The sequence below is a fragment of the Prionailurus bengalensis genome, chromosome D3, assembly GCF_016509475.1.
Source record: "Prionailurus bengalensis isolate Pbe53 chromosome D3, Fcat_Pben_1.1_paternal_pri, whole genome shotgun sequence".
Taxonomy (NCBI): Eukaryota; Metazoa; Chordata; class Mammalia; order Carnivora; family Felidae; genus Prionailurus; species Prionailurus bengalensis.
In genome coordinates this window covers 46,596,452-46,612,517 of record NC_057356.1, presented here as the reverse complement: position 1 = coordinate 46,612,517, position 16,066 = coordinate 46,596,452, and the positions used below count along the sequence as shown (strand labels likewise).

The window sequence follows — 16,066 nt, the reverse complement described above, 5'->3', positions numbered from 1 at the left end:
ATTTACCGATTTCATACAGACAGACATGCTGGATCTCTCTCTGATCTATCGCAAGTTCCAAAGCAGTATGGAAAGAAGTCAAGGCACTGTTGATTTGACACTGAGGAAAGAATGAAAACAGAGTTACTGGCTAAGATCTGCTATGAACATTACAATCCTTTTCATTTCAATACGTCTTCTTCCTTAACAGTCATTTTAAACAGATTAAACAACAATTTAGAGATTTCTGGGGGCGCCTGGGTGACTCCGTCGGTTAAGCATCCAACTTCGGCTCTGGTCCTGATCTCACAGTTGGAGGGTTCGAGTCCCGCATCGGCCTCTCTGTGCTGACAGCTTGGAGCCTGGAGCCTGCTTCAGATTCTGTCTCCCTCTCTCTCTGCCTCTCCCTACTCATTCTCTCCTTCCTCCCCCCACCCCCCCTCAAAAACAAACATTAAAAAAAAAAATTTAAGATTTCTGGAACATTCCAATTTGTCTCAGTTGTGAGATGAACCTGGCTAGGCACAAAACCCTTCTTTTGCTCTGGCGGGAGATGCCCCCACTGAGGGCTTGCTCACGCCTTCTCCTACAGCATACTTTTCAGACCATACAAAGGACTTGCTCTACTGTAACTGCTAATCCAACCCCTGGTTACCAGAGGGGTTCTGCAAGGACAGGGTCTAGATTTCACCCTCCTGTGTATACAACAGGCATATGTTAGAGATAACTACAGGTTTGGTTTCACGCCCCCAGTACTGCAAATACTGCAACAATGCGGGTCAGAGGAATTTTCCGGTTTCCCAGTGCATACAAAAGTCACGCTCCTACTATACTGTTGTTTAAGTGTGCAATAGCATGATGCCCAAAAAACAGTGCACATATCTTAATTAAAAAATACTTTATTGCTAAAAAACGCTGGCTATCACCTGAGCTTTCGGCAAGCTGTAATCACAGATCACCATTAACAATAACAAAAAACTCCAAAATATTGCCAGGATTACCCAAATGTGACAGAGACATGAAGTGAGCAGATGTTGCTGGAAAAATGGCGCCAACAGACTTCACGGAGGGTTGCCACAAACCTTCAATTCGCAAAAAACCCCAGATCTGCAAAGCGCAATAAAGGACACCAAAAGGGAGTGTGTCTGGCCCCGCCCCAGGCCAGAAAGACCCCCATCGGTATTGAGTGACTGCGTGAAGCCTCCTTTAATCCTGCCCTCAGCTCGCTCTCCCTTCTGTGACCCACTCCGCCTGCCATACAGTCCTAGGTCAATTCTGTACCTAAAATGCTGTCTGATTGCTCCCGGTCATCATCTCTCCTCTACCAACACTCACTTCTGACTTTTGCATTCATCTAGTACTGTCCAGAGTCCAGCAGACTCTCCCAGGACTGTTCTCACTCCTGATTAAATACATTTAGTGTTTCTTTCCATAAAGAGCCCTTTCAAAGTCTGCCAACCTCATACCAGAGCACCTGATAAAAGCACCTAAAAAGCATCAACAGCATAAAAGAGTTCAAGTCAATCCTAAATACAGCAAAGACAGGTGTTAACAAATACAAATCCTAAATGCCCTACAAATTTGGCACAGCCCTGCTCTCAGGGGCCTTCCCTGCCCCTGCAGGTGTCATTCCATGCCCGCTGCCCCACACTCAGCCCTCCCTGGGGTCCCCTTTGTGCCCGTTCTGCTGATCCCTGGCCACCAACTTTTCGGGGTCCCTACTGCCTCTTCTCCCCACAGACAGCCAGGCAGGGGCAGGGAGGATCACAAATGAGAGGCTGCGGCATTTCGCATATCTCGGCTCCTTTAGTGATGCACGGTCACTGCGGGAGGCCTCTTGGACACCCGCATGCCACACAGATGAGTCAGGGAGATCCTCAGGACAGCCAGTGACTCAGGAACATCGTAAGCCAAATGACTCATGAACCAAGGCCTTGGCTGAATCAATAACTATTCGCGTCCCACAGTAACACTTCACTGGGCCAGGACGGTTCAGACTGCGGTGTTCAAATCCCTTAGCACCATCTACGGAGGCGAAGAGAGGACACACATCCCCGTGCCAGTGACTCCTGTTCTCGAGGAGGTTAACATCTAGTTGGAGGTAACCTCTTAGGAATGTGAGACAGGCCCAACCCTGTCAGACATTCACACTGGATGTAAGCACATAGCCACCAAGGTCCCAAAGAGGCAAAATAATAATAATAATTATTATTTCCAAAAATTTTTTAAATCTTGTATGCAGTGTGCATGTGTGTGCGTGCACAGGACACTCATCACACCGCCCCTTTCCCCTTTCTGGATCAACACTTCTTTCCACGCATCACACACACACTCAATTTAGCCCGTTTGCACAAAACCGCAGTGCTAGCAATTCTGCTTTGCAGGCATCTCCTCAGTTTGCTAAATTCCTGACCCTCAATGGTCCCACACAAAATACTTCTGGATGAGCCACTGCCACCAAGCTGTCTCCAGCTGCATGACAATGCAATGCCACACTGCCCTTCAGAAGACCAAAAACTACTTGTGAACACTAATTACCGGGCAACTACTAAGTGCCTAGGATGGTACTGGCTTGAGGTACAAATCACAGCAAAGCTTTAAATGCAAGTGTAGGGGAGACAAAAAGAAAAAAAAAACCCATCTGAATGAACATTGTTTCTCTTAACCCTTTCAAAAATCTGAGATCGCCATGTATTCGGTTCCATTTTCAGATGGAGAAATGAAGGTTCCAAGAGGTGGAGTAGTTCGATCAAGGTCAACAAGCTAGCAGCAGACTAGTATTCGCTCTGCTGTGCCTGCCTCCAGAGCGAGCTTTCCTCAGGCAGGGCACATCCAGGCCCCGTTACATTAAAGGCCTTGAGATGGGGAGATTATCCTGGATTATCAGGGGGGGCCTAAATGCAATCACAAGTGAGGGAAGCAGAGGGGAGGAGGCGATGTAATCACATCATCACAAAGGCACAGACTGGAGGCACAGCCACAAGCCCAAGAACCATCAGAGCCCACAAAAGGCAAGAAATGGACGGTCTCCTGGGCCTCCAGAGGGAGGGCAGCCCCGATCACTTTGATTTCAGCCAGTGAAACAGAGTCTGGACTTTGGACCTCCAGAGCTGCGTGAGAATAAAATGTCTGTTTTAAGCCACCAAGCTTGTTACATGGCCTTAGAAAGTGAGTACAGGGTCTTGCTTTCAAAATTAAACTGTGAAGAAAGTACCACTGATCCTTCCGTTTGTTAGAAGCGCTCTGACAGAACACGAGACCACTATGGAGCTTAGCGATACTATTCCAAGAATAAGCATAACTACAAAATTAATTCTAGTTCCGGCCTGAGTACTCATTAAGGAATTGCAATGAACAGACATTAAAATGGTGAAAACAGATTTCCCCTTTTTCACCAATTTAAAATAAAAATAATCCAATAGGGGTTTTCAGGATTATAAATTCTAATATTCACAACGGAGCAGAGAAAGGAGAATTATCCTCAATTTGATACTTCATTCACAGCCTAATTTTTTGAGGAAATACACATACGCTGGGCTCAAGAGAATACAGAAAACGGGCTAGCGTGAAATAGCCGTGAAGCCCAGAATCGGAGGTCAAGTACCACCTAGGCTTTTGTCTGGTGAATTACACACGGACACTGTATCACAAAAACTGCCTGAAAGTCTCCATTTCTTCACTGGTAAAATGAGGAAATAATGTTGGCAAGCATTATCTGCAAAAGCATGAGTCTTTGCCAAATTAAATGGAGCATACTTGCTGCCAAACTAAATTCAGCACAATGTGTAAGTACTGCTTTGTTACTACAGAGACACAGCGCGTTCTTCCAGCCATTCAGGACTTCTTTCTGGATGGCTGTACTCCTAGGCAGTTTATGATACTTGCGGCGACTGTCAAAGGGCTTTGTTCCTCCATCATATTCTGCGAGTGAATGCTGCCGGTATGGAGGAAAACTCTGGATGTTTGCAGGATGATTTTGCATATGTCACATTATTATACTCATGGATCCTCATGATTGTTTTAGCTTTTTCTCTTGGATCTGGGGAGATATTCAAATCATTTGCAAATAATGACAGTGTTGTCTCTTCCTCTACAAGAGACTTAATTGGAGAGAACCACCAGTTAAGATGCTATTAGCAAGCACAGCACGCATCGCTTTATTCCCGTCTTTAATGAGGATGTTCTAACGTTGCAACATTAAATATAGCTTGAGGCACGTTTTTAGTAGATGCCATCTTTACCAAATAAAGAAAAGGCCTATTACTAATTTTCTAATAGTTTCTTGGTTTTTGTTTTTGTTTGTTTTTTTTAAGTGGATTTCATTAAATGCTATTTGGGCCTCTACTGATGGGCCTCTACTGATGGGACAATTACCTTCTTAATGCAGGTCATAACAGGAACACATTTCCTGAGGCTGAACGACGCTGGCCTTTCTGAAATAAGCCCTACTAAGGTCATAATTCAGCATATCAAAAATACATTGTTGGATCTAACTTACTAATATTTATTCAGAGCTTCTATGTTCAGAATGAAGTTGACCTATAGGTTTTTGTTCAGTGCTCTCCTCTAGGAGTTTTGGTATCAGGATCATACCAGAACTAGCAGACTTGTAGAAAATATTTTCATTATTTTCTATGCTCTGGAACTATAAATAACTAGTTCACTACAAACCACGCCTTTCAATTGAATAATTCATTTAAAATGTTTAAAATACCATAACTTGATTTTTTTTCCTTTAATGGAGACACGACATAACAGAGAATATTAAAATTTAGTCAATAGTACCAGATTTCAGCGCCAACTTCACAAACAACACAGTTTTGGGCCTTGCGAAAAAAATTATAATTTTCAGGAGATCTTGAAATAAATGAATTAACGCACACACAATGCTCTTGGGGAAGGGTACATTGCCTTTAAAAACAGGTGTATGTAATGGGGCACTTGGATGGCTCAGTCGGTTTAGCAGCCGACTTCAGCTCAGGTCATGATCTCACGGTTTGTGAGTTTGAGCCCCACATCGGGCTCTGTGCTAACAGCTCAGAGCCTGGAGCCTGCTTTGGATTCTGTGTCTCCCTCGCTCTCTGCCCTTCCCCTGCTCATGCACTCTCTCTCAAAAATAATAAATAAACTTTAAAAAATTAAAATTAAAAAAAATAAAAATAGGTGTATGTTACCTGTTAGTAGTGCTGGGAAATCACAATATTGTTTTCCAACATTTAGAAAGAGGATTTGCAATAAATGGTAATTAAGCTTCTCACAATTTGTTTTAGACTACTGGGAGAAATTCTAGATTCTTTCCTGTAGACATAATTAAGAGCCATTTAAGATTCTACCACAAACATATAAATCTGTATCCTTGCCTAACCCAAACACAGACATACCTGGAGAGACAAGGGACGAAGGAAAAAGGAAACATGTAAGTGGCCACAAATCCCATTTTCCAAGTTTAAAAATGTCAGCTATTTCCACATCAATATGTATTTAAAGCCCTTTAGAAAGTAAAGATTTCAGGGCACCTGGGTGGCTCAGTCAGTTAAGCAGCCAACTCTTGATTTTGGTTCAGGTTATCTCATGGTTCCTAAGACTGGACCCCTCATCAGGCTCCACGCTGACAGCATGGAGCCTGCTTGGGATGCTCTCTCCTTCCCTCTCTCTCTTTGCACACCGCCCCCCCCCCCCACCCCCGCCGGCTCGTATGCACTCTTGCTCTCTTTCAAAATAAATCAACTTTTTAAAAAAAGATCTCAAAGTACAAATATGAAAACACAAAAAGAGTCCGAATAATTTTCAGAGTCAGCACAGTAAACTTGCAGTTACTAATGTTACATTCTATTCTACTCAAAGATTCCCACTAGCAATACCAAGCTGAGAAGATACATTAAATTCAGATAGCAAGCAAAAGGTTTCCTTTGTAGAGTCGTGGGGGGGGGGGGGGGGGGGGGAAGGTGTTAATGGAAACAAGGCCAAGTCCTTTTGGAGACCTGACCCAGACTCTGGTGCCAAAAGGACATCAAGTTCCAGACTTCCCTGAATCCGTAAGGCAAGATTCCACTTCCCCAGCGAACATTTTCCTTTTGTGCCACCACCAAATTGTGTTTAACATCAAATGATAGCATTCAATTGCCGACAAAAAGGTCTCAGCTCAGAGCCAGTCCACTGGCATTCAAATAATGTTAGTACCACTTAATTCTGTGGTGTTAAACACGAGAGGAGATCGCTGTTTGTGGTGGCAAAGCCAAGAACATGCTAGTTCCTGTGGACCCAGCCGCTAGGAGAGGGTGTTCCCATGTGGACCACTCTAGCACGCAGTTGAGCATTTTCAGCTGTTAGATATGGAAGTTTGTAAGATACAGGCACATTCTTTCAAGAGGTTTTAAGTAACCAGGAAGCAGAGTTTGTCAGGCACAGGCAGAATTCCTGAGATGTGTCCAGAATGTCAAGAACACAGTACGTACTCCGCAAGTAAGAGCCTGTGTGTGTGTTAGACGACGAAAGGGTTTAGGGCGCCTGGGTGGCGATTAAGTGTCTGACTCCTGATTTCACCTTGGGTCATGATTTCACAGTTGGTGAGTTCAAGTCCCATGTCGGGCTCTGCACTGACAGCCTGGAGCCTGTTTGGGATTCTCTCTCTGCCTCTCCCCACCCCCTCAAAATAAATAAACTTTAAAAAATATATTTGAAAAAAGAGAACAAAAAGGGTCACAAAGTATCTAAATTCTGGGTACTAAATATACATGAAATATATATAAATAAATATATAAAAAGCACCAAATATTCAGAATACTAAATATTCCTAAGACATTAATATTCAGGTGGCCTTAATCTGACCATCCATTGGTGACACCCATGCTGGCACCGTGTGTCCTCTACCCAAGAAACACTAATAAAACCCGAGGGTCCACTGCTTTACTGTGGCCAGTGATGTACAGAGCGATGCAAGACGTTATATGCGTGTATGCTGGGCCTCAGGTAGCATGGCCTTTCCCCCCACGCCTGCACTCCATCCTCAGAGCATTAACCGAGGCTATCCTTTTCAGTTGCTTCTTGCTGTTTTGACACTGATTTGATAAACCATGTGGTTCATGTCTACTTTAAATTGGCGTGTGACTCTTTCCATTTTGACCCCTGAGAGAATTTTGGCACATTGAGAGAATGTGCAGGGCACTGTACTCAGAGGCTACCAGGGTATCTGAGGTGCCTGTGAAAAGAAAGGAAAACCCTAAGCGCCTGTGAGGAGACACTAATTGGCACTGATAGCTGTGATGTGTGGAACTGCATCCCCCCAAAATTCATATGTTGAAATCCTAATCCTTACCATCTCAGAATGTGACTGTATTTGGAGATAAGGTCTCTAAAGAGGTAACTACATTAGAATGAGGTCTTTAGGGCAGGCCCTAATCCAATATAACCGGAAGCCTCATAAGAAGGAAGGAGATGAGGACCCAGGCACGTGTGCATACACACAGGAAAGAACACATGAAGACACAGGGAGGAGACTGCTCTCTACAAGCCAAGGAGAGGAGGCTCCGAAGAAAATCAACCCTGCAGACTTCCAACCTCAGGACTACAAGACAACTAATTTCTGTCCCCTTTCTGTGGTTCCTTGTCATGGCAACCTGAGGAAACGAATACATCAACTGTCAGAGGTCTCCTTTCTCTGGGGAGCCATTCCCGTACATGATGGGAATCAGAAGGGTCCTGCTTGTCTGGAAAAGCTTTCTGGTCTTAGGAAGGGTGTGAGTACCTGACCTAAGATAGCAGATCAGACCACCTGCTCCTCCCTCCCCCTCAGAATCCACTCCTGGAATTTTTCTTACAGGTGATGAACGGGGGCAGGTTCGGTCTCTGTGTGCATGTATGTGTATGTGTAGGTCTCTCATGTGTGAGAGTGCATATATGGTACATCTAAGTTATTCCCTATACAGATTGTGGATTAATTTGTAAAAATACAAGACTACATGTCCCAAAGGTTTTATGAATTTACATATGTACCAACAGTTTATAAGAGACCATTTCCCTAAACCTTTCCCAACAGAGAATGTTTTTCAGCATTTGCCAATCATTTTTTCCCTTGTTTTAATTTGCGGCTCATTGATTCTATCATGGGGGTAAAAGGTAAAAGGTTACCATTTGTGCATCTTATTTTATGGATTGTCTGTTCAGGTATTTTGTCTATTTTTCTTTTTGTCTGTTTATCCTTCTACTATGTTCTATGTTTCTAAGAGTTCTTTCTATGTTAAGGACACTAATTTTAGCTTTATTCCTCATTTTTTAAAAAAACTGTTTACATTATAATATAGGAGTTCATTTATAGGTCAGTTCTACCAGTATTTTGATCCATGTACTACCAATTCTATCACTCTTTTTCTTAAACAAACTTTAAAACCAAAGCATTATTGGGGAGCCTGGGTGGCTCAACTGGTTGAGCGTCCGACTTCAGCTGAGGTCACGATCTCACGGTTCGTGGGTTCGACCCTCACGTCGGGCTCTGTGCTGACAGCTCAGAGCCTGGAGCCTGCTTCGGATTCTGTGTCTCCCTCTCTCTCTGCTCCTCCCTGACTTGTGCTCTGTCTCTGTCTCTCAAAAGTAAATAAGTGTAAAAAAAATTTTTTTTAACCAAAGAATGATTTATTTTTGAGAAAGAGGGAAAATGAAAGGGGGAGAGGCAGAGAGAGAGGGACAGAGAGAGAATCCCAAGCAGGCTTTGCACTGTGAACTCAGACACCGACGTGGGGCTTGATCCCATGAACTGTGAGATCATGACCTGAGCCTCAACTAAGAGCCAGAAGCTCAACCAACTGAGCCATCCAGGCACACCTAATGTTTTGGTTTTACACAGTCCTTGATTGGGGAGGATGGAGCCTTTAATACCACTACACACATGGCATCTACAAATTATGTGTAATTGAGGGGACTTTCCAAAATGCCATAAATATGGCTGCTCCCATTCTGAGAAAAACCCAGGAGCTATAAAAATAGAACTATCATCACAGCACAATGAATAAAGGCAAAAGGCAAGGGGCCGGAGTATTCATTCAAGGTGCACAAACACGTGTGCCCTCTCACACTCACTCACTCACTCTTGAAGCCCTGGTGTCTGGAGCTGGGCACTGGTCAAGGCATTTGAGATACCCAGTGACAGAAAGAGTCCCTGCTTCGTGGAGATTGCTTTCTCATTCTAAGGGGGAGAGCCAGACCATGAGCAAAGAAGAAAGAGACTTCACCTTGAGTGTGCAGTGAACAGGAGTCTCTGGGCAGAAATGAGGAGGGTTGGTAAAGGAGACAGACCAGTGGCAGGAGTGAGGCCAACACATCCAATACCACAGTCATGGAAGGTTTCCCTGAGAAGGTGACCGAAAGTGGCTCTCCCATCCCTCAAGTTCCACCTCCTCCACCCCCTCTTCCCCAGTCATCCCCACCAACAGTGACCACCCATTCATTTGGCACTTTCATTGCCTTGAGCCATTACCTTTTCATGCATTCAACATTGCTATTCATAGTTAGATTATGAATGACTTCTGGGGCAGGGACTTTTTCTCTATTTCTCTTGGCATCCCCCCCAAAGGCCTTTTATATCACAGGCAACAAATTTGATTACGTACAAATAATGGAATACGGTAGTTTTATTTTCAGCACCTTCACATGGATAGCAACCCCCTTGAAAAAGCGTTGTGTGACCAAATCCAGCACTAAGGAGTGGTCAAAGTGATTAACGCACCAGTTACATTTCCTTGGTCTCTCAACGGTTACACATAGGATGTTGACAAAGAGTGTCACAGAAAGTGCTTTATATTGGATTTACAATCCAGATGCAATTCTGTCTAAATAGGAAAAGCCCTGTCCAAGTACCGTGTGCTGAGTGCTTTACCATATCCACATTACATTATTTAGGGCTAGCATGGGAGAGGCACTGTCCTCTTTCTATGCATAAGGACACAGACTCAGAATGCTCAGCCAGTCAGGAAGTAAAAGAGCCTGTTTTGAGCTGAGTCAGATGCTTTTTCAGCCGTACCACGCTGCCTTTTAAAATGACATGGAATTTATATGAAAAACAGCAATGAATTTAAAAGAAATGTGCATATATTAAAGATACTATTGAGGCACCTGGGTGGCTCAGTCGGTTAAGCGTCCGACTTCAGCTCAAGTCATGATCTTGCAGTCTGTGAGTTCAAGTCCCACGCTGGGCTCTGTGCTGACAGCTCAGAGCCTGGAGCCTGCTTCAGATTCTCCCTCTCTCTCCGCCCCTTCCCCACTCACACTCTGTCTCTCAAAAATGAGTAAATGTTAAAAAAATTTTTTTTAAGACACTACCAAAAAACTAAAATTAACAGTGAAGAAGATAATGCAAAGAATTAACTCTGAAAAACAGATACAATAATCTACAGAAAATCACACTACACAAAAGGCAGCAATTCAAGATAAACAAACACACCTAGAAGAAAACAGATGGAGAAGATCCAATATGCATGGAGATTTACACGAGAGAAATAGAAGCCATAATCAGTAAAGCAACTTTAAGAAGTTTTCCTACAACTGAATGGCATTCTCTACAAAGGATGTCAAATGGGCAAGTTCCTATGTTTTTTTTTCCTCAAAGAGAATTAAAGGCAAGTTGAAAAAATCAGAAGCAATCCCATGTAGTTAATTCTGAAGATTAAAGAACCACAAAAAATTTTTATGACAGCTTTGTTGAGATATATTTCACACACCAGAAAACTTACCCTTTTAAAATATGCAATTAAGTGGCTTCAGTATATCCACAGAACTATAAAATTTAAAGCTGGGGGCAAAAAAAACCCTTAAAAATGATGTAGCCTAGTGTTTTTCTTAAAGTGTATTCTACTGAACCTTTCGGTTCTCACAGGCTATTGTATAAAAAAGAATTTTCCTGGTCAAATAAGTTGGGTAAACACAGACGGCGTACCTGTATACTCTAGCTCCCTCACAGTGCAAAACTAAAGTCTCTGAGCAGTCCCAGCATATCCTGATTTGCCTGACACAGAACCTCTTTTCATGGAACATATCCCAACTAGTCAATTAAATCAGGGCTCCAGGGCAGACGCTTCAGAAAAACCCTAATTTTCCAGGTGAAGAAAGAGCGCCAGAGAAGGCTGACTGGATTGACTGAGGTCTTACAGCTCTTTCAAGTTGTCTGGTCTGTGAGCAACCAGTGGGAAGGAGACAGTGCCTGTATGGTTTATGACAGAGCCAAACCAGATCCTTAGACTTAGCCCAGAGCTCTTTCTCCAAAGCTACATAGATCAAAACCTGAAGCAACGGGACAAGATTGCCAGAACTAACAAGCCCTCTGTCAGACAGCCCGGAGAAAAGAATACTATTACCCCAAACAAAGCAACACACAGCTTCAAGAACTCAGCTGCCCAAATGTTAAGAGTCCACAGTCATAAAGAAAATCAGGAAAGCTGAACACGACGCTGTGAGAAAATATAAAATTTCCTCCAAGAGCTTTAGACAAGGGGTAGGGTAAAAGTGAGAAATGCTATTTCCTGAAACCTGACTCTGTCACCTCTCAAGGAGTTTACAGTATGCTCATTCGCATCAGAAGAGTGAGGAACAAAGGACTGGAACACTGTATGGATATGTGAACCCATGTTTCAAATAGAAGACAGACAAGTCAAACATCAAAATCATTTTTTTTAATCTAATACTAAAGAAAAATCTACTCAAAAACAGGTAAGCATTAAAAGAAAAGTGAATAAACAAACACAATCCTGAAGGGCAAAGGAAAACAATGTGCATGTAACATACAATTAAATATGAACAAGGAACTCTTCTATGAGAAAGGAGATTTGGACTGAGAGACAAAAATCAAATGATATGTTGTTTCCCTAGTCACCCCCATTCCACCTGCCTCTCTCCCACCAAATGTTCCAGCCCCACTGAGATTGGATCTCCCACTATCTGGTGGCTTCTTGGCTCTGGGCTTGAATGCAGGCTAATCCCCCACACTCTTACCTCTACCTTTAAACTCCCACACTCGAAACAGCCTGCCCCAATCCCCCCACTTCTGTGTTGCCTTCCCCAGCTGTGAGGGCAGCACAATGGTGAGCCACACCAAGCTTTACCTTCCAGTAGGCCTGTGTTTATGCTGCTTGAAGCCTGGCCACACCTCCAGCTGCTTACTGCCTGCCTGCCATACAGTCCTGCTCTCTCCAGGGCATGTGCTCCCTCGCTGTCCCCATGCTGCTGCAGCCTTGACACCAGCTCTGTCATCATTACAGCCAACGAGGACTAGCACTCACTCACAGCTCCAAGAGCAGCACAGGCCTCCCAGATCACCACCTCGCTGAATCTGAACAGCAAAACTATGCCCTAGGTTCCCTCAGCCCCAGGCTACTGCCAGGCAGAGGATGAGGGCCACACAGAGACCCAAACAAACCTACCAGACAGAGCAGGCCTCATCACACAATTTATATAATAAGTGTAATAAATCATAACAACACAAAACACTTGGCAAGAACATTTAATAGCACTAAACCTTTAGGAAGCTTGAAGGAAACCAGTCTCTTCTACTCACAACACTTCTGACATCATAAAGAATAAAAACGAACAGCCAGAGGAAGAGGCCCATAGCACAAGGTCCAACAGGGTCCTGAGCACAGAAACTTCTGTCCCTTGGAGTTCGGGGTGTGCCACACTCCCAGCACATGGATGCATTCACCTACCCGGAAGCTCTCTGAACCCCATCATTTAGGATTTTAATGGAGGATCCATTAGTTAGGCTTGATTGAATAAATCATTGGTCTGGATGACTAACTCAATCTCCAGCCCCAATTCATTCCAGGAGGTTGGCAGTAGGAAGTGCTACTCAAAGTTCCAACCCTCCCATCCTACCAACCAGCCCTCCTCCTGCAGCTACCTAGGAGTCACAGTCAACCCATTACCGTAACTCAGGGTAAGGCTGAAAGGGGCTTGGTATGAGTAGCAACATACTCTTCTATCACCTCTCAACGAGGAAATTGCCGGGTTTTAGAGTTCTGTGCCAGGAACTTGGGACAAAGACCAAATACATCTCTCACTGTAGCAATATTACAGCTCCCAAGCCCTCTCAAGAAAACAAAATGCAAGCAGAACTTCAAAGCACACAGTACAATCCCTAAATGAGAGCACAGATACCTATTAAGAGAAATACAAAGTTTTAAAAAAATGGATTAGAAGACAAGCTAAATTAAGGAAAACTAGACAGAAAATGGAAATAAAAAATGAATTGGTAAAAAATCACATTTAAAGCCAATGTATCCAAAAGCCCAATCATAGACACAAATTTATAAAATACCGCAAACAGCACAAAAATACCACAAATAGAAAGTGACACCACATTTTTACATATCTATTAATAATACTGGCATATTTTTAAATAGTAAGTGGAAATAGAAAAACTACAATATAAAACTAAAATGCATAGAACAGTAAGATGTTTTAAAACATTACTGAAGAAATGTTACTAAGGAATTGATTTCAAATGGGTACCCGAATAACAGAAAAACATTCAAATGTTTAATAATGGTTTCATTACTTTAAGTGACCTGCTTCTTCAAACTGTAAAAAAGATAGTCTACTAACCAACTCATTTTTATAAAATATCAAATTTAAAGCTAAGAATAAACCTCCTTGAATATTTTCACATTGAAATATATGTGATTTACTTAGAAGTTACATATAAAACATTTGCCAACATATAAAATATTATATACATAATATGTGTGTGTATCATTTATTAACAAATAAAAGCAAAGTAACACTGGATTGAGAAAGAAGGCCTGACTTCTAGTGCCTCCTTAATCCCAAAATAACTAGGTACACTTACACATACTTATGTTATTTGGACCCCTGTTTACTCAGAACAGGACAAATGTACACACACAAACATTATAAAGTGTAATGAAAGAAATAAAGGGGGATCCCTAAATTAACAGACATCCTCAGAAATTAATGAAATATTCTAAATCTCAATTAAAATCTCCCTGTAATATACAGAAACTGACAAACTAATAGTTAAGGATATATATGAGAAAACAAGTAGATAAAATACTAAATACTTTTTTCATGTTTATTTAGTTTTGAGAGAGAGAGAGAGAGAGAGAGAGAGAGAAGGGAGAAAGAGAGAAAGAGAGAAGGATTGAGAAACAGAGTATGAAGCAGGCTCCAGACTCCGAGCTGTCAGTACAGAGACCGACACAGGGCTTGAACCCACAAACCGTGAGATTATGACCTGAGCTGAAGTCAGACACTTAACTGACTAAGCCACCCAGGCGCCCCACTAAATAGGTACTTTTCATGGCAATAGTTGATCTATGTTATATTCAAAACATTATAAAATCACAATTATCAAGGCTAAATAACAGTCATTTAAAAATATAAAAACGTCTCAAAAATAGACTCCATCTGCATCTTTTCTGACCATAGCACTATGAAATGAGAAATCAACCACAAGAAAAAGTTTGGAAAGTGCACAAATACATGGAGGTTAAATAACATGCTACTAAACAATGAATATGTCAACCAAGAAATCAAAGAATAAAAAGTTACATGGAAACAAATGCAAATGAAAACACAACGATCCAAAGTCTTAGATGCACAAAAGCGGTTCTTAAGAGGGTAGTTTATAGTAATACAGGCCCAACTCAAGAAGCAAGAAAAACCTCCAACAACCCAACCTTGCACCAAAAGGAACTAGAAAAAAAGAACCCAAGCCCAACAAAAGGAAATAAAGATTAGAGCAGAAATAAAGGATAGAAACTTCAAAAAACACAACAGATCAATGAAACCAGGAGCTGATTTTTTTTTTTTAAGATCAATAATATGGATAAACTTCTAGTCAGACTACCAAAGTAGAGAGAGGACCCAAATAAACAAAATCACTAATGAAAGAAGAGAAATAACAACCTACACCACAGAAATACAAACAACAGCAAGAGATTATTATGAAAAATTATATGCCAACAAACTGGACAACTTGGAAAAAAAATGGGTAAGTTCCTAGAAACATATAACCTACCAAAATGAAAGCAGGAAGAAACAGAAAATCGAACAGACCAATTACCAGCAATGGAACTGAATTAATAATCAAGAAACACCCCAAACCCTAAAGTCCAGGACCAGATGGCTTCACAAGTGAATTCTACCAAACATTTAAAGAAGACGTTTTTGGGGGGAGGGTGGGGGGAGGGAGTGTTATTTATTTTGAGAGCAAGAAACAGAGAGAGGGCACATGTGCACAAGAGTGAGTGAGGGGACAGGCAGAGAGGGAGAGAGAGAATCCCATGCTGACAGCATGGAGCCTGACATGGGGCTTGATCCCACAAACCATGAGATCATGACCTGAGCCGAAATCAAGAGTCAGACGCTTAACGGACTGAGCCACCCAGATGCCCCAAAAGAAGAGTTAACCGATTTTTCTCCAACTATTCCAAAAAATACAAGAGGAAGGAAAACTTTTCAATTCATTCTATGGGGCCAATATTACCCTAATACCAAAACCAGATGAAGACACTACAAAAAAAGAACTACAGGCCAATATCTCTCATGAATATAGATGCCAAAACCCTCAACAAAATATTAGCAAACCGAATCCAGCAATACATTAAAAAATACACCATGACCAAGTGGGATTTATTCACAGGATGCAAGTGTGGTTCACTATTTGCAAAAACAATCAACATGACACATCACATCAATAACAGAAAGGAGAACAACCATAGGACCATTTCTACAAATGCAGGAAAGGCATTGGACAAAGTACAATATCCATTCGTGATAAAAACCTGCTGCAAAGTAGGTCTAGAGGGAACATATCTCAACATAATAAAGTCCATATATGAAAAACCCACAGCCAACTTCAGACTCCATGGTGGAAAACTGGGAGCACTTTTCCTACGGTCAGGAACAAGACAAGGATGTCCACTCTTACCACTTTCATTCAACACAGTACTGAAGTCGTGGCCACAGCAATCAGACAACAAAAATAAACAAAAGACATCCAAATTGGTCAGGAAGAAGTAAAACTTTCACTATTTGCAGATGTCATGATACTATACATAGAAAACCCTAAAGACTCTAGCAAAAA

The 16,066-nt window shown here is 42.1% G+C and overlaps 1 protein-coding gene across 1 annotated transcript in view; it reads right to left on the bottom strand.

Annotated features, from left to right (window-relative positions):
• The window catches only part of TTC39C (tetratricopeptide repeat domain 39C), a 109,571-nt gene that overhangs the window by 15,928 nt on the left and 77,577 nt on the right, over positions 1 to 16,066 (bottom strand). Inside the window, exon 7 of the mRNA XM_043558472.1 lies at positions 7 to 100. Coding sequence (XP_043414407.1) covers positions 7 to 100 — 94 coding nt within the window. The remainder of the gene's footprint in view (positions 1 to 6; positions 101 to 16,066) is intronic.